A 20,408-nucleotide genomic window follows, 5' to 3' on the forward strand; every position below is an offset into this window, starting at 1 on the left:
CTTGTTTGCTCTTATTCTGAATTTAAATTGAGGGAAATAGCATATAAAGGTATCAAGGAATTAATTCCTTTCATTAGTTAATAAAATTACTAAGATTAGTAATTTCAATACTGTGAATTCCTGTCAATCAGTGCAATGACAGATGTCACAGACAATCCTCCACATCCAATTTTAACGGGACTAGTGGTCAAGTGTCCAAAAAACTAAGTTAACCATTCAGAGCAGTTAAAGACTTTATCCACATTGTGTTAAAAAACAAAACTCAAAACAAAATCTTCATTTTTCAAGGATCACAAAGACTTAACTACAGATTAAAACAGAGCTATTTCCCCTGGACTAGAGGACCAAATGATCCTGCTTATTTGCCTGTCTGTCTCACACACATACGAGCATGCAAGCATAAGCATGCAAATACACGTATACACATAGACACACACATTAGGGACAATAAAGTTGAAAACCTGACTCTATATTGCCTAGGAGTTTTACCATGCTGTATCAGTCATTATTTCTCTTCCCACATCCTAACTTTCCCGACCTAATTTTAAGAAACAGAAACTTACCAATATCACTGGCAAATTCGTACACATGGGGTTTCTGTAGCAGCCCTAACTGGCACATACAGGTAAGGGCATTAAGAGCTTTCACAATAACAAATTCCTCAGCATCACTAAGACCTTGTTGCAGCAGGGGTTTCAGAATTGAGGAGCTCTGCCAGCCAACATAGGCAGCAACACCTGAAAAAGAGAAGCAACATTACATGATTGTAGAAACATCTGAAAGTACAAATGCCATTAAGTAAAACAATAAAATTAATCAAAAGCGAAATACATTGAGCAACAATCCAGGAGAGGACATCGCATTTCCTACCCAGCACAATAAATGAAAAAGACCCACACCAAAGCAAATCATCAAGAAACTCTGGAACCCCAAGGGGGAAAAAAGATCCTATGAACTTACAAAAAGAAAAACACAGGTCTGCTAAAAAGGAAAGAGAATCAGACTGGCATCAGATGTTCGTCAGAAACAGTGGAGGCTAGAACACAACACAGCAAGACCTGCAAAGTTATGAAAGAAATTTTATACCCAAACTGTCAGTAAAACAAGAGAAGAAAAATAAGTCATTCTGAGACATGCAAAGACTATACAAATTTACCTACCCTGCAGGCCTTTCGGATAAAGTTTCTTGAGGACACACTGTAGCAAAATAAAGATGTAGAGTATACAAAATGGTAGATATCACCCAGGAATTCAAGGGCAAGAAAGAGAGAACCCCAGCTAGCAAAGATCTAGAAATCAGTCAGCCCAAATTAGAACTATAAGCCAACAGATTTCAAAAATGTTATCAAGAAGAAAAATGGAATAGATTACAAGCAATAGATAAAATCAGCTGGATGTTATAGATAAGGTGAAGAAGGTATATAACTTTTCTCTCTATAAGGAAAACGAAGGAATCTGAAGCTCCAGGGCAAAGAAAAGATTGTTGAAGGAAGACACGGCATAAATATGAAATGAAATGTGCAATGTACTTAGTAATTTGGATAGAAAGGAGAATTCATTGACCTTTAAACTATAAAAATTTTCAAGTGATAAAGGAGTCACAGCACTGGAATTGTGGTGAAGCAAACATAAACAGTACACTACTTGGCTCTACAGTTAAAAAGTTTACACACTCATAATCATGTAAATTTTGTTTCGAATTTTCAGAATCAGTCTATACAAAGAACAAGTCATTATTATGATTGCAGAACAGAATGTAAATATTATCAACTATCACAATGCAACTGTTAATTAAATTGTCAATTAATAGTTGAGTGATCAACCAACCCACCCACCCCCGAAAAAAAAAGGAGAGGTAGAGAGAAAGGAGTACGAATTTTGTAGTCCAAATCGAAGCAGATCAATAAGAAACAGGTTTAATTATTTAAAGTTATAAAAACTACATACTAAAAAGTAAAGCACTGAAAATAGTGGTCTACATCTCAAAAACAGAAGGGAAGTGGGATCAGGGCATGATACAAGTGAGTTAAATCTTCATCTGTCATAGAAAAAAGTCAAGAAATAAAGTCTAAAGGTGATAATTCTAAAAAATAGTAATATGAACATATTATTTAGAGAGATGGCAATAATCACCTAAAGACATCAAACCAAAAACACAAATCAGAGTAGTTTCCTCTAGAAAATACAACTATTGCTTTCCATACATTACTCTCTAAATTCTGAATAAATTTTAAATCATTTACAAAAGCATATTTACCATATAATTGAAAAATAATTTTAGAATTTTTTCTGTAATAAAAGGAAAAATACTATCTAAAAATTCCAGTGGATTATACTTAGGAACTTCACAAACTGAATTGTATAATGAACTAAAATAGCTCAAAATATTTTGGAAAAGACGAGTGACATCTGGGGAACTTATTCTACCAGATACTAAAGTTGCTTATAAATATATAATAATTAAAAATGATATAGCTATAAGAATAGAAAGTATAATATTGAGCATAAGAATGAGAAATAATGGAATAGAATACCCAGAAAACTATGAAAGACATAAGCATGCAACAGATCACAACAGAAGCTTCACAAATCAATCGAAAAGAAATAAAATGTTTAATAAACAGTGTTGGGAAAATTGGCTATATTTCTGAGAAAAATTTAGATTTCATCTCACACCACAGCCCAAATTAAACAGTTAAGTGTGAAAAATAAAGTATTGAAAAAAAGATGTGGTGGCCAGCCCCGTGGCCGAGTGGTTAAGTTCACGCACTCCACTTCAGCGGCCCAGGGTTTCACAGGTTCAGATCCTGGGTGCGGACCTAGCACCGCTCATCAGGCCATGCTGAGGCAGCATCCTACATGCCACAATTAGAAGGACCCACAACTAAAATATACAACTATGTACTGGGGGCCTTTGGGGAGAAGAAAAAAAAAGACTGGCAACAGATGTTAGCTCTGGCGCCAATATTTAAAAAAAAAAAGAAAAAGATGTGTACACAGTAGATTATTAACCTAATTCTGGAATGGGAAAAAACTTTAAGCACAAAAGTAAAAAAATCACAATGCAAAAGATCAAATAGACAACATAACAACTGTTTAAAAATACATAAAAAATAATCAAGTTATTTGAGAAAAGTATTTGCCACAGAAATTATAAAAAGTTATTTAATGTTCTTAATATAAAGATATAAAAGGCTCAAAAATATCAAGAGGAAAAGCATAACATCATCAGAAAAAATGGGCCAAAATAATAAAAAGAAGTTTAGAGAATAAGAAATACAAATAAGTAATCAACATAAGAAAGTTTTTCATTTTCACTGGTAAGCATAGAAATATACATCAAAACAAGTTATTTTACCCTACCAACAGGCAAAGATGAACTGAAGCCTGCTGCACGCTGGAAGGGGGTACAGTACTGTCAAACAATGGTGACTGGGCTGGAAAATGATACAATCTTTTTGAAAAGCTTATAACGTGCCAAGAGTTTTTAAAATGTATTTTTATTCTTTTAACTCAGTAATTAAAATTTCAGACTTCTATCCTGGGAAAATAACCAGAAAAAAATATTTAGGTAAAAGTTTATCTGATAGAAAAAATTTAAATATCCAAAAGAAGAGTTACATAAATTTTGGCAAAATTATATAATGGAATATTTGATCTATTAAATTATAGTTTCAGGGGCCAGCCCGGTGGCACAGCGGTTAAGTTCACATGTTCTGCTTCAGCGGCCCAGGGTTCGCAGGTTAGGATCTCAGGTGCAGACATGGCACCACTTGGCAAGCCATGCTGTGGCAGGTGTCCCACAAATAAAGTACAGGAAGATGGGCACGGGCGTTAGCTCAGGGCCGGTCTTCCTCAGCAAAAAGAAGAGGATTGGCAGCAGTTAGCTCAGGGCTAATGTTCCTCAAAAAAAAATATATATATATATAGTTTCAAAGAATTTTAATAACATGAGAAAATGCTTAGCATATGTTACAAGAAAAACGTTTAAGAAATAATAAAATAACATTAAGAGGTAATACAATATATACATAGCACTTAGTGCCAGGCACTATTCCATGTTAATTCACTTTATCTTCACAACAACCAGTGAGACAGGTTCTATTGTTACTCTCTTTTTAAATACAGGCCAACTCAGGCACAAATCAGAGATTCAATTTTTTCCCCAAAAACCATAACTACTAAGTGACAAAGCCAGAACTTGAACCCAACAGTCTAGCTCCAGAGTACCTACTCTTAACCAGTACACCATAGTGCCTCTCAGCATATATGACAGAATGGGACAGATGGGAGGGAAGAAAACGAGAGGACCTACAGGAAAAGAATGACCAAAACATTAAGAGAGGTTACTGTACATGGGTTGTAGGATTAGAGATGCTTCTTGGTTTCTGTATTTTCCAAGTTTTCTACACCAAGCATGTATTACTTTTATAAACAACAACAAAAAATCAATGAAAATGATTTTAAAATGAAAAAAGAACTAATATAAAGGCATGCTTCAAAATACACATGAATTGACCAATAGATGGAGGAAGTTCTAAGAACCACCTTTTCTCAAGAAAAGAAATAAAAACAGATTTGAAAGAACAAGAGAACAAGAAAGACAAAAAGATGTGAGAAGTAAAGTATGCTAAATTCAGGAACTGAGTTAGATGGAGTCCGAGATGCAAGAATGAAATGAATAAACTAATGCAAAAACAAAAAAACCAAGTAAAGATGTTGGAAAAGAGGAGGTACAGTAATCTCCAGTCATGACAAAGCAAGAACAGCAGACAATTTCAAAGCTTTCCAAAGTAAGAACTACCCTTTTCTCCAAAACATTATATGATAGCGTTTACAGAAATACCAATACTGCTGCCATATGAGTTTCTTTCCTTTTTTTTATTTTCTAGGAAAACCATGCAACAGCAAATCTTTCAGCAGTTACTTTCCCAGATTATTGGGAATCAAAATCTAAACCCTATAGCTTTCTGCTACTACATGAGAAAGTTCAGACACCACCAAAGCTTTCCAATGCGTAGAAGAGTCTTTAAACCTCGAGTTAACCGACAAGCTGTTACGATCATGTGTGAAATGATATAAAAAGGATTAGTGTTTAATCATAATAACATGGTTTTAGCATATAATATTTCATAACTGACAAAATCTAAAATTGAAAAGATCAGTACGATCAGGTGGAAAGGCTAAGTTGTTATTCAAAAGGGAAAATATTAAATCCCATGTCAAACATGAGAATCTACTGAAAATAAAGTCCACTTCCTTTCTTTCTAATTTTGAATCTAAATGTAACAGAAGTCATGCAGATAAAATATAAGATGTCCCTCTTCCTTAGATAAATCTAAAAATCAAGAATTGCAACATTTTGAAAACACAGCAAAAAAAGCTGCTTAATTTTTCACAAATTTTCAGTTTATACAAAGCAAAGTCTATGAATTTTAATTTTCTTTCCAAGTACGTTGACATTCAATCATAGTTATACTTTATTTTCTGATTTTAAAAGTGATGCATGTTTATTGTAGAAAATTCGACAAATATGGAAAATATAAAGAAAATAATCACATGCAATCCCAGCCCCAGAGATAATCACTATTCACTTCATAGTATCTTCCAGTCTTTTTTTATAAACATTTATGATTTGTCACTGTTACCTTTACACAAGTGGGACCATACTCTAGGTACATTTACAACCTACTTTAGTCACTTTAATAACATTTCATGGTACTTTCTCAGGTCATTAAATATTCTTTTAACACAAAGTTTTCAATGACCACATGGTATTCCTTCATATGGATGTATCACAGTGTAATTAACCAATCCCTTGATCAGCTAACATACTTCTATCACCTACAAGCATCATGAAAACAGACAGAAATACTAGGAACTCATTTTATCATTAATAAAACTTGGTGGTATCACCTTTCAGGTTGCATGGAAGTATTTGTTTGAGAGAATAATTCAAAATCTTACAGACGAATTTAAAAACAAAAAAACATACCAACTATACTATCAAAAAAGGCTCCACGCAGATGCCAATCATTCTTATCATTTAGGAAAGTGATCATGTGGGACAATAAAACATCATTGGCTTTCTGACGTCCAAAGAATACACACAGCCGTGTTATTCCATTTTCCATTAAGGTTTGTTTCACGATATTTTCAGGGTCACTTAGCAAAGTGACAACTTTCTGCTGGACCATTTCATGTAAGGCTTGGAGCTCTAAAAACAAAAAGGAAGATAGGATCATTTTTTTCCCCCATCTGTACAGACCCAGATTTCTCTTACTCCTTGGAGAAATAAAATGATTACAGAAGCTACCATAGAAAGTCTATAATCACCAAGTTTTTCCACTATTCAAAGAACTGAAGGATAAATGGGAAAATGAAATAGAAACTAGAAAACATCCTAATAAACAGATGCCACAAGCACAGTTACTATCTCAATAAATGGCTCTATTCATGAGGGTGAAGGAGAAAACTATGGGGAAACACCAGAAAGGAGATCACACTGCCCCAATAAGATTAACCTAATCAAGGACTTGGAAATACTAGATAGGTTCAGGATATATCAGGGGGTACAGGGCAATAGTTTTAGAGAGCATTTTTAAAGGTCAGTTTATTTTATTTTTAGAAACCCAGAAAATAACTACAAGTCCTCTCAAGGCTTTACATGATCTGGCTACCACCTTCTTTTCTGACCTTATCTCCTATCCACCCTGCCCTTTTCATTTATTTATTTACTTAGTTGCCTGTCCTCTCCTTACTAAAATGAAGTGCAAAAGCAGAGATCTCTTCTGTCTTATTCACCACCATATCCTTACTGCTCAGAGCAGGTACACAAGAGCCTGATGCAGAGCTTATGCTTAACAATTAGCCATTGGCTAAATGAATGAGGGCAGAGGCCACTAGTGATGCAGCCACTGTCAAGAGAAAAGGTGGTCTGATATGCAAAACTCTATGCTAATATTAAGAAAAACTTTAACTCCTAGAAAGTTTTAATGCCTAAATTCTTTATCTAAAAAGGTCCAATTATACGGTTATAGAATGTAGGACAGTATTATTTTTTACATAATTCCATGAAAAAAGCAAGGATTTCCTTTCTGATACAAGCTTCTATAAATTCAAAATTATTCCACTGTCTTCAATTCCAGATAATATATGCTGTGTAAAATGATGCCATTCTAACAAGTAATAGAGCCATTACTGTTGGCTATAGCATAAAAATCTGAAAACCAGATTTCTCTAGTTTTTCTGAACTAGAAACATCTTGAAACAGGTCTAAATATATTATTTTACTTCTAAATCTTTACCTCAATAAGCGTCAGCTGAAAGCCTGTTAATAGTTGTATGGATGTGAAGAAACTTAAGACAGGGACTCTGACCTCAAAGAGGTTACCATCATATCTGTTCCTTTACAGTAAAAGGTGTGGGTTTTCGTATGTAAATCATAGATAATACGAAATAAACACAGTTTTTGATTGAGGATACTCATAATACACAGTCAACCCTCCATACCTGCAGGTTCCGCATCCACGGATCAAAAGGCCTATGATGGTTATGTCTGTACTGAACACGCATGGATTTTTTTTTGTGCTTTTACTCCTTAAGCAATACAATATAACTATTACAAAGAATTTACATTGTCTTAGGTATAAGTAATCTGGAGATGATTTAAAGTATATAGGAGGATGTGCATAAGTTATATGCAAATACTACACCGTTTCATATAAGGGACTTGGGCATCTGCAGATTTTGGTGTCCACGGGGGTCCTGGAACCAATCCCCCTAAAATACTGAGGTATGACTATACTCACATGAGGAGAAAAGGTTTAGATTCTTTAGCTATGATGTTTCCAATTTTTTTTATCTTACAAGAATTATATAATTCAGATAGCTTTACTGTTGACACAACTCCATTCTGGCTTAAAAACAATTGAGTTTAGAATCCGTGGTGACAAACTGATCATTTTCTATGTAGGTAACAGTGTACGAGAATAGAGAGAACAATCAGACACCAGGGATCCTTCCCATCTATCTATCTGGTACTCTTTCATCTTACATGAAAATTACAAATGACAGTTTGTTTCAAGTTCACATTAGCAGTTTATCTAAATAATAGGCAATCAGGAAGAGAAAATTATACTACCTGTGTCATAATTTCCATTGGGATGTGTAACTTCATCTATTTCTTCACTATTTGGATCATTTTCCATATTGAGATTTTTTAACTGTACTAATTCCAAGAATCTCAAAGCTGTTTCTGCCAACAGAGCTATGTTTTCTATAAAAAGGAGAAAATTTATAATAATTATAATCACAAGTTTTTGTAATGCTTATAACTTTTCCTCCCTAAGTCTTTACACAGATAAATAATAATCATAAAACTAAGGAGGCAAAGTAGGACTTTACAATTTGGCACTTAATCAGATTTTTCCATAACTAATCTGATAATCTACAACTATTCCCAAACAAAGTTTTAATAATAAAACACAAGTTTCTTTGAAAATACAAAAATGTACAACATGATGACTATAATTAACACTGCTATATGATATATATGAAAGTTTAGAGAATAAATCCTGAGTTCTCAATCACAAGAAAGAAAATTTTGTTTTCTTTGCTTTTTCTTTTTCTTCTATCTATAGATGAGATGACAGATGCTAACTTATTGCTGTAATCATTTCACAATATATGTACATCAAACCATTGTGCTGTACACCTTATACAGCGATGTATGTCAATTAAATCTCAATAAAACTGGAAAAAAATACAAAAATAACCCAAAATACAACATTCAATCTATTGAGACAAAAAAAGCTTAATCCTTCTCCAGAGACCTACCCTTTAAACAGTATCTTAACAGGTGAGAGAAATGCATGAGACTAACAGAGAAACACATTTTCACATTAAAATAACAGATCAAGCTGGCTTTGGAATCACACAGGTCTTGGTTCAACTTTCAACCCTAATACTCACTGGTTAGCTGCTTAACCTATCTGAGTCTCAGTTTCTTCACACATCAATGAGTCACATCTACCTCAAAGAGCCATTACCAAACTAAATCACCATTATTAGACTGCTTTACAAGTGATACTCTGAAGTTCTCAGTGAACCAAAGTGTGAGGTTGTTTGCCACACTTCTGCAGTTGTCTATATTTTCTCCTCTCTCCCTCTCTGATCATCTATTCAGACTATCTGACACTCCTGGCCACTGAAAATATCTATTTCTAATTTCTGCTGTCACATTTGCTATCAATTCCATGTGCTCTTTGCTTACACTTTCTTCTTCCTTCCATTTTTATTTACTCCTGTGTCTCTTTCTTTCTCTCCCATGTCTGTGCATCTTAACATATGACCATACCAGCCAAAGACTGCACTCTTTTCCTTCTTCACAGTGAATAACACTGAACATATAGTTTAACCACCTTATTTTATTGACTGTAAGACTCCCATTTTCTTTGTTTTTTAGTATCTCTGAAATTGAGACGCATCTCACAATAAATGATTGAGATTTTTGAGCCTATCAAATGCAGTGATTCCTTTCATTTTGGAGTTCCACCCTCCACCCCTGCCAGGTTCAACATTGTTCTGAATAGAACAAAAATTTACCTCTACGTAAGCAAGATATTAATACCCTGTAATGCCCACTCACCCTAAACATGGGCTATCCTCTGATAATAAGTCAAAATCCTAGATGAAATTTCCACTTTAATGAACATATCTTCATTAGGAAAAGTTTCTTACTTTCCTAGCACCTCTAAAGTCTAAGTAGATCTATGCTTATTATCCCATTTAAGTTCATAAACCACAAGACACTCAAAAGTTTACACAAGATACAAATCTATACCAGCATCTCTGAGTTAAAAAAGAACACTATAAAAGAAATTTAAAAATTGAGGGGCCAAGTGGTTAAGCTGGAGTGCTCTGCTTCAGCGGCCCAGGATTTTGCTGGTTCGAATCCTGGGCGCTGACCTGGCACTGCTCATCAAGCAACTACTGAGGCGGCATCCCACACAGCAGTGCCAGAAGGACCTACAACTAGAATGTACAACTACGTACTGGGGGGGGCTTTGGGAGAAGAAAAAAGGATTGGCAGTGGATGTTAGCTCAGAACCAACCTTTAAACAAACAAACAAAAAAGAAATTTAAAAATTGATTTTAAACATTTATAATTACTGACATGTGTGGTTAATTATACAAGTTCAAACAGACTTATGGCTCTATTAATAAAGGCAGCTCTATCACGCACTAAGCCACGATGAAGGGACACTTCAAGGTACTGGCACTGACCCTGCTAACGTTATCATGGACTCTCACCCATAAAGACCTGGAAGACCAAAGAAAAGCAGAGGTGCTTCAAAATCAAGGTCCAGACAAGCAGCGCTGAGAACTGAGAAAGAAGCAGTCAACACATTTGGATCATGCTATCGAGCCTCTCCTATTCTCAACCGCCTCACTTGTAAAACGAAGGCAGTATAACACCCGCTGCTCAAGGTTGTTACAAGGGTTAGTTGAGAGAGATATACAGACCTTGAAATCTTAGAATCTACGTATCTTAGAATCTAGAATCTATTTTAGAATCTATAGATCTCTTGCAACTAACCCTTGCAACAACCTTGAGCAGCAGGTGCCCTGACACACAGCAGATCTTTCAATAAACAGTAGCTATTATTTTTATGTTATGACTATTAATAATTGAATTTCAGTAAGTTAATATGGCACCTACACATCAGAACCTTACCTATTTAACACAATTGAGAACAGACTAAGATATACTCAGCCAAAAGGAGGTCATGAAACTCTAAAGAAAGATACAGCTTGTTTTAAAAACCTATAAACTTTTCTTTTATTTAATTTTATCTGGTTCAATTATTTATATTTGTCAAGTAAGTTATAAACATGCCTTGTTACAAATGATAAACTTGGATATGTCCTAGAGAAATTCTGGATTTTCTAAGCCTGAAATTTACACCTATACTGTTATGGAAACCAGAAACCACAAATAAGTAAATAGGCAGATGGATGAATATAAATAAAAATAAATGTAGAGGGAAAATAACAACAGCTACCAATCACTTTGTGAATGCGCCCAGCGATAAGGCCAGAGTCCAAACGGCATTTTTCACATGTTCCGTTACAATAATGACAAGCAAATTGTAAAATCAAGGAACTAAGCAAGAATCTTTTAAAAGTGACAATATCACTACCAAGCATACATTTTGTACTATTTACACAGATTTCAAAACAGAATCCCTGATTTCCATCAGATTACATTTTAGAAATAAATTATGAAATTATGTGTTTCAATGACATTTTTCATGCAGAAATAAGCATTCAGAATTAGTTTGGGAAGCTAAAAACAAGAATCTGTATCACTTGATTTTATGAGTAAGAATCACAAGCAAAAGAGGTAGGGTGTGTTATACAACACACCCACCTCATCACAAAGAAGCCACACATCCTAAACACTATAGTGACTGAAAGGATCTTAAAATTCAGTAACTTAGTAGGCTAGGTTCTTTAAGCACCAAATTACCCAGCAAAATTAATCTTTTTCAACATCAACAGACTGTTGCATCCTAAAACTGTTATTCAAGCAAGCGTATTTGTTAGAGAAACTCTATAAAGACCTAAAGACACTACCGCTGAAGCACATACTTGTGAACATTAGTCTAACCCCAAACTGAAAGTAATACTCCAAGTCAAGTCATAAGATTCCGTATTACACTTTTCACTCGGTAATTCTGATCACTTCAAAATGAGAATAAACGCAAAACCTGAGCCCCAGGAACAAACTAGCTATAAATATTAATAAAATGTACACAAACAATTCAAAGACCAAAGTTCACTCTTGGAATTCCCAAAGAAATCAGAGAAACAAGAGGTATTACAGTGGCTAACTTCAAAAATATGAGTGGCTATTACTTGGACAATAAACTCTTACCAGCATAGGCTAGTCTAACAATAGTAGCATCATCTTGGGCTAAGTGGGCTATGCCTGGCAGAATATACTCCGGATAGATATTGATATCATTGCGAGGAACCTCTTTGACAAGAGCAAGAACTTTGGTCAACGTCCTCAAGGCTTCAGCCCGCACTCTAGGGACAGAGTCATTGCTGAAATGCAAAAGATACGGTGTAATACGATCCAAAAGAATTTCTACACTTAATCTGGGAGCCAAATGAAGAATGAGTTCCAAAGCAGCAAGTTTGGAATCACAGTATTTAAGGGTCTGCAGGCAGGACGTTATAACAGACACTAAGATAACCAGCCCGTTTTCCTTAGGCTCTCCTTCTGCTTTTTCCGGCAGATCGTGTCCACAGAGATTGTTAATAATGTTGCCCAAATCCTTTCGTATAACCAGAATACGCTCATCTGCAGAAAGAAATGTTTCCTTGGCAAACTGGGCCATGTAGGGCTGAAGGAAAGTGTAAAATATTTCAGGAAAGGCATTGCCACGCTGCTGCTTTAAGTAATCTTCTGCCTCTAAACGTTTATCTGGCTCACGGTGAATCATCTGAGTTACCTAGACCAAGGGGAGAGGGGAGTAAAAGACAGATTTGAGAAAAGCAAATTAAATCAGATGAAAGCAACAGGGCAACTTACATATGATTTAAAGGATTTCTGAGGTAATTCTGACTCTTCTCAATCTTCACCTTTCACACTAGTTGCAGAACCTGACTACTGAGTAATATGTGACTCTACTATTGCCCTAGAAAGCGAAAGGAGATTACGTATTAATGTATCACAGATGATCAGACACATAAAGCGGAGGTCCACCCTGTTCACCATTCTCCTCTTATCGAGACAGGGGAGTGACATACTGCTGCCCACAACCCACGGATTCTTAAACTTTCTGAGCAGGAGATGCCAGCAAGAATCTGAGGAAAGCAATGGGATTTTCTTCAGAGAAAAAAGTATACACATACTTTTTGCATACAAAATTATACACAATTCTGAAAAGAATCACAGAACCCCTGAAATCTGTTTACATATCAAAGCTCTGGTTTAGAGCCTTATTTTCACAAATCCAAGGAAATACATGGTTTAATACATGGTAGTTCTAGGGCCAAGTCAAAAAGGAAATCAGTCGTTTAAAATTTTCAAGTAGTGTTAAAGAGACATTAAATCCTGCAAACACTGAAAATGATATACCTAACTTGAATTTATCTTTTGTCTTCCAGCATCATAGGGAAACACTTTTTTTAATATACAGAGTATAGTTTAATCTCTCCTAGACCCTCATATAGTCTATTAGTCATCATACATTTATACTTAAAATATCATAAAAATATACCTAGTTATCTGAGCTTTCTGTTTATATTCTCAATAGGAGCCTAGCCTTGAACTTGGGGAAATCAAATGTACAATAAACAAGGAACTGTGACTTAAGAGAACTACTTTTACATTTGGGTTAAGCCTTAAGATTAGTCAAATTCACTCCTTTCACAGTTAAGAAAATGTAGGCCCAAATTGATGAAGTTACTCAGCCAATGTAACATGACAAATGAGTGCCACATCCTAAGGCAGAACAGCCAGGGTTGCCAACTCCTAAACCAGTGTACTGTTCATCGAACATGAGCTAAACTGGCTTCTTCTGAAGCAGCTTATTTTTTAACATTCGCCATTTGCAAGAGAAATGAAAATGTATTACATGTTTCTCCACCTTACTAAAGAATATTTTAAATATACCATAACCTTTCCATGCCTCAGAGTCATCAGCATAAGCATCAGTTACTGTACTGACTGACTGAAAAAAGATCCCCTCAAACAGTAATGTGGATATATGGCTTATGTGACCTCCCACAGAATTCCTCCTATCTGTTCCGCTACACTAATTTGTGATTCTCTCTCTCCCCTTCCAGAACTGCCATCTGGGTCAAGGGAGGCTACAAAGCTAACTGCTTCTATATGAAATGACCCTATACTTCTGTATTATATTCAAGGTGATGTTTCCTGTCTCCTTCATTTTAGATATATGTCTTCACTTCTTACTAGCAAGCTCTGTCCTGCACAACCTCTCTAGCCCCCAAGCACTGTGTTACCTCCTTCCAAAACTGTCCAAAGCAGAGCTAAAGATTATAATGGGAAGATGTGTGTGTGTGTGTGTGTGTGTGTGTGTATACAGAATTAAGTCGAATGAGCCCTGTGTCTGAGAAGGGGAAAAAATTGTACATTTCTCCCTAACAAAGTCAAAACAATAGGCTATTTGTATTAGTCTATGGGGCTTTATTGCTTTGTTCCAAATTCACTGCATTACGGAGAGCTGACTAATGCAAAAGTGAGAACATAATTCTATTAAAAACCTTACGGCCAACATTTGTAGCATAGTTACCAGTTCTCTGATACTGCGATCTTCAATTTTATTTAGCACTTGTTCGGGGAAAAATTGTCCATTTCTATAAGCCAAAAGTTGAGAGAGATCAAATAGTGGTACACCTTCTGTAAAAAGCTCCGCTATCACGCAACCTGGAAAAGAGCAGACATAATTCCATTAAAAACGAAATGCAAGATATCACTAATATAGATCAAGAATTCATAAAACTCAAAATGCAAAACCCAAAATAAATTGAATCAAAATTTTTGATACAACATACATCTACAACTAAAGCAAGCTAGAGAAAACGTCTATTGTCTAATCATCAGTTTCTAAAAATGTAAAGTTAAAAAAGGTCCAGTTAATTTTTCCCTCTTAAAAAAATAAATAAAATTACTTCCTAGTTCTATAATTTAAAATGAGTACGTGTGTATGTAATATATACACATACATATAGAGACAGCTAGATTAGAAGCCACAGGAAAACACAGTGTTTTTTTAAAGTATGGATTTATAGACATTAAGTTCTTAAGGAACTACTGACAGTCATATCTGAAAACTCACTTATTGATCATTAAACAAAAACTTACTAAATGCCTACTATACACTAGGCTCTAACAGTGCATAAAACAGATAAAATCCCTGCCCTCATGAAGCTTTCATTCTAGGAAGAGAAACATAAAATAAACCAGTGAACAAATACAATTATAAAATGAGAAGTGCTAAGAAGTGTGGGATGAGAGAGCAAAGGAGAGCTAACCCAATCATTTTGCACTTACATAATCTTCAAATCCTTTTTATTCCTTTAAAGGAATAAAAAAAGTGCCTACATTTCCAAAAGGACAAAGCAGTTTCACTGAATCACTATATAACAAGACTTAAAAAGACCCTTAAATAACCTTAGTTCACAGACTTTGTGTTTGCTGGTCCCTCTGCCCAGAATACTATTCCCCCAAGTATCCATGTGCCTTACACCTCCACCTCCTTCAGATCTTTAATCAAATGTCATCTTAGCAGTAAGGCCTTTCCTAACAGTCCAGTTTAAAATTCCAAGCCTCACCACGACTACCCCATACTCATCTGGCAGATTCCCTTTCCTCTATTCCTGCTGTTTTTCCCCACAGCACCAACTGCCAAATTATATTATTTTATGTATTTATTTCTTTATTGTCTATATGCCTAGTAGAAGGCAAACTCCATGGATAAGGACTTTTTGCCTCTTTTGTTCACTGAAAAATCTCCCGCAACTAAAACAGCTGCTGACACATGATAAACACTCAATAAATCTCTTAAATTAATGTCTACCTATATAGTGTCAAGTTTTAGAAAAAAAGACTTAAAATAGCTATTAAAAACACCATGAGCAAGAAGGAAATAGAAATGAACAACACTACAAACCAACTGGACCTAACAGACATCGAAGGAACATTCCACTCAACAACAGCAGAACACAAAATTCTTCTCAAGTACACAAGAAACATCCTCCAGAGCAGACCACACACTACGCCATAAAACAAGTCTCAGTAAGTGTAAAAGGAATGAAATCATACAAATTATGTCCTTCAAAACACAATGGAATGAAATAAGAAATCAATAACGGAAGAAAATCTGAAAAACTCACAAATATGTAGAAATTAGACAACACATCTAAATGACCAACGGATCAAAGGGAAATTAGAAAATACTTTGAGATGAATGAAAATGAAAACACAACATATAAAAATGTATGGCATGCAAGTAAAGCAGTATTTAGAGGAAATGTATAACCATAAACACCTATACTAAAAGGGAAGAGTTCGTAACAATAACCTAACCTTAACGTTAAGAAACAAGAAAAACTAAAACCAAAGCAAACAGAAGGAAGGGAATAATAAAAATTGGAATGGAAATTTATGAAATAGGGAATAAAACACAATAGAGATCGTCAATGAATTCAGAAGTTGGTGCTCTGAAAAGATCAACAAAACTACAAATTTTTACTAAGATGAAAGATGACTCAAACCACTAAAATCAGGGATGAAAAGGGGGGCATTACTAAGAACCATACAGAAATGAGAAGAATTATAAGGGAATACTTTGAATAACTGTATGCCAACAAATTAGAGAACCTAAATGAAAGGGACAGATTCCTAGAAAGATATAGATTACCAAAGCTGACTTCAAAAGAAATAGAAAATCTAGGGGCCAGGCCTGGTGGGGTAGCCGTTAAGTTCGCACATTTCGCTTCGGCGGCCCGGAGTTCCCTGGTGTGGATGCCTGGGGCGGACATGGCACTGCTTGACAAGCCATGCTGTGGTAGGCATCCCACATATAAAGTAAAGGAAGATGGGCACGAATGTTAGCTCAGGGCCAGTCTTCCTCAGCAAAAAGAGGATTGGCAGCAGATGTGAGCTCAGGGCTAATCTTCCTCAAAATAATTAATTAATTAATTTAAAAAATTTTTAAAAAAAGAAACAGAAAATCTGAACGGACCTTATAAACAAAGAGATTGATGGAGCCAGCGCCATGGCTGAGTGGTTAACTTCATGCGCTGCACTTCAGCGGCCAAAGGTTTCATCAGTTCAGACCCTGGGTGTGGACATGGTACCACTCAGCAGGCCATGTTGAGGCAGCATCCCACATGACACAACTAGAAGGACCCACAACTAAAATATACAAGTATGTACTGGGGGGATTTGGAGAGAAAAAGCAATTTAAACAAAAAGAAGACTGGCAACAGTTGTTAGCTCAGGTGCCAACGTTTATTTAAAAAAAAGAGATTGAACTGGTGATGAACACCTTCTAAGAAAAGCCTGAACCACGATGGCCTAACAGGGGAACCTCTCAAACGTTAAGACTTAACACCCATCCTGCACAAACTCTCCAAAGAAACAGAAGAGGAGGGAACACTTCCCAATTCATTCTATGAGGCCAATATTACCGTGATGCCAAACCAGACAGGGACATCACAAGAAAGGAAAATGAGAGACCAATATTTCTGATGAATATAGACAAACCCCCCCAAAAAAATTAGCAAACTGACTGCAGGAATTAATGAGTCTATACCAATAATAAATAAATAAATGTGGGAAAACAGAGAACAGCTGAGGATAGTCGACTGCTGAGGGCCTGCTAGTAAATGTGGAGGAAGCACTGGCGTTGGAAAATCTTCATTTTGCAAGCGCCATAGTAAAACTGGATCAGGTAAGAATCATCAATGGACGCCAAATCAAGGAGGAAATTATGATGAGTGGCAGGGTATTTGCATGGTTTTTCAGTTTTTTCCCACAGGCTGCTTATTAGTTGCAAGGGATTTTTTTAAAAAAAGTAACTATAGAAGGAAGAAATTGGCCAAGACCTTGACCAGGTGATCAAAATTAACATCACCAACAAACACTATTTGCCTTCAAATGTGATAATGTGAAGACACATCACCAGCTAGCAGTATTCCTACTGAGAACAAATAACCTGAATCTAACCACAAGGAAACAGCAGGCAAATCCAAAATGAGGAACATTCTATTAAAAAACAAAGGGATGGGGTGTCACGTGCACACTTACACAGTGCGGATAAAAGACAATAAAAACTGAATAAGGTCTATAGTCTAGTTACCAGTAATGCACCAGTGTCAATACCTGATTTTGATATAGTACTACAGCCATATAAGATGTCACCATTGAGGGAAGCTGGGTGAAGCGTTCTTCACTATTTTTGCAACTTCTTGTGAGTCTATCATTTCAAAATAAAAAGTATAAAAATAATTTTAAAAATTTAAAGGAAAAGTATTCTTCAAAAAATATCACTGTCATAACGACAAAGAAAGGCTACAGAAATGTTCCAGATTAAAGGAGGCTAAAGAGCCATGACAACTAAATGCAATACCTGACCCTAGACTGAGTCCTGTCCTGGAGCAGGAAAAATGCTATAAGTGATATTACTGGGTCAAGTGAAAAAATAAAACAAAAAGTGTAAATTAAAGCACTGTATCAATGTTAAATTTGCTGCAGTTGGTAATTGCAACATACAGTTACATAAGTGTTACATAAGAAACCATCCCTAATCTTAGGAAACACAAACTGAAGTATTTAGGGGTAAACGGCCATGATGTATGTAACTTATTCAGGAAAAAATCATGGGGGGTGGAGGACTGTAGGGGGAGTGGGGTGGGGAGAGCAGAGAAAAGGTACAAATGATAAAGCAATTGGAGTAAAATGTTAACAACATGCGAATCTGGGTAAAAGGTATATGGGTGCTCTATGTACTATAGTTATTTTTGCAAGTTTTTAAAGTTTATAAATTTGAAATTATTTCCAAATAAAAAGTCAGAAAGAAATATAGCTACACATGACTATTTAAACTAAATGGAGGTTGTTGCGGACTGAATTGTGTCATCCCCAACCCCATCCCAAATTCATATGCTGAAGCCCTAACACCCAGTAGCTTAGAATGTGACTCTATTTGGAGATAACACCTCTAAACAGGCAATTAAGGTTAAATGAGGTCATAAAGCTGGGGCCTCAATCCATTATGACTGGTGCCCTCATAAGAAGGGACACCAGGGAAAAGTCCATGTGGGGAGACAGCAAGAAGGCAGCCACCTGCAACCCAAGGAGAATGGCCTCAGGAGAAATCAACCGTGCGGGCACCTTGACCTGGGACTGCCTGCCTGCCTCCAGAATTTTTGTTAAAGCTATCCAGTCTCACACATTTTGTCACGGCATCCTAGGAGACTAATACAGAAGTGAATGTAGGATTTTTTTCTTGCAACTTTTAGAATGTTATTCTGGAGGAGGTGTTAGTGGGTGGTATTTCCCTACAGAACACCTTGTTCAAGTTACCTCTATCCTGACTGAGTCCTTCTGATCATTCAGATCTCAGCTCAAATGTTACCTTCTTAGAGAGGCCTTCTCTGACCATTTTTATCTAAAGCAGTCCCCTACTAGCCTTTGTCAGAGCACCGAGAAGTCACAGCACTTATCACTAACCAAAATTAACTTTCTTACTTTTTTACTTGTTTATTCTATCTGTCCTCCACTAGAACGAAAGCTCCATGAGGACAAAAATTTTGTCAGTCTTGTTCACAATTGTATTCCCAACATCTACACAATACAGTGTCTCACACATAAAAGATCCTCAACTATTTTTCAAGTGAACGAATGAAAGATCTCCAGCAAACAGGGCCCTGCCCATATCTGTGACCAGAGAGAGAGACTATATACACTTCTGCCAAACTAGCAGCCAGGAATCATGGATATGCATGAAGATGGGGAAAAGAGCCTAAATCAAATCTTGGGAGCCCTGGGAGGTGGACAGATCCCACCCACGTCTTTCAAAGGAATGAAAGGGCCTATCTTCAGACAAAACAGGGTAGGGCTCTTTAGTCCGGAAAAACAAATGTTGGATAAGAATTTGGTTAAGTTTTTACCATACTATAATGAGAACAGAAAGGATAAATATAAACTCTTCATCAATCCCTGAAGTTTTAAAACCCTAACAAACTTCAGTATAAAATAAGTCCTGGGGATGCAATGTACAGCATGGTGACTATACTTAATAATACTGTATTGCATATTTGAAAGCTCCTAAGAGAGCAGATTTTTAAAGTTCTCATCGCAAGAAAAAAAATTTTTGCAACTATGTATGGTGACAGATGTTAACTAGACTTATTGTGGTGATCATTTCAAAATACATAGAAATATAAAACCATTATGTTGTACACCTGAAACTAATATAATGCTATATGTCAATAATACCTCAATTTTAAAAAAAACCTATAAATGATGCCCTGAAGCTAAAAAGTGGTCACATTTCTAAGTTAAAGGAGTTCTATTGACAGAACAGTTAGTAAGTTTAAAATGTAAAAATGCTTCAAGAGAAATTTACATAAATTCACTGATCAAGAAAGTTGGGACTTTGATGGATTACATTTCCGACCTTGTTATATTTACAGCCTGGAGGCTGACTCTATTTTAACAGAAACCCCCTTCAGTATTACCTTGGGACACAGATTAGTGAGCCCAAGAGAGGTGCAATCCTATGTAACAATTATTTTTTGTTCCCTTAGATGAAATAAACATTTTCATTAATTATGTTACTTTTCTTAAGTAATCTAAA

At 35.8% G+C, this 20,408-nt stretch overlaps 1 protein-coding gene across 2 annotated transcripts in view; it reads right to left on the reverse strand.

Moving 5' to 3' along the window:
* Positions 1–20,408, reverse strand: part of PIK3R4 (phosphoinositide-3-kinase regulatory subunit 4) — a 65,894-nt gene that overhangs the window by 41,902 nt on the left and 3,584 nt on the right. For both annotated transcript variants that reach the window (XM_005600929.4, XM_001496778.5), the window contains exons 3-7: positions 14,334–14,467; positions 11,942–12,524; positions 8,144–8,278; positions 5,996–6,217; positions 564–737 (exon numbers count right to left, since the gene is read on the reverse strand). In XM_005600929.4, coding sequence (XP_005600986.1) covers positions 564–737; positions 5,996–6,217; positions 8,144–8,278; positions 11,942–12,524; positions 14,334–14,467 — 1,248 coding nt within the window. The remainder of the gene's footprint in view (positions 1–563; positions 738–5,995; positions 6,218–8,143; positions 8,279–11,941; positions 12,525–14,333; positions 14,468–20,408) is intronic.

The sequence above is a fragment of the Equus caballus genome, chromosome 16 (genome assembly GCF_041296265.1).
Source record: "Equus caballus isolate H_3958 breed thoroughbred chromosome 16, TB-T2T, whole genome shotgun sequence".
Lineage (NCBI taxonomy): Eukaryota > Metazoa > Chordata > Mammalia > Perissodactyla > Equidae > Equus > Equus caballus.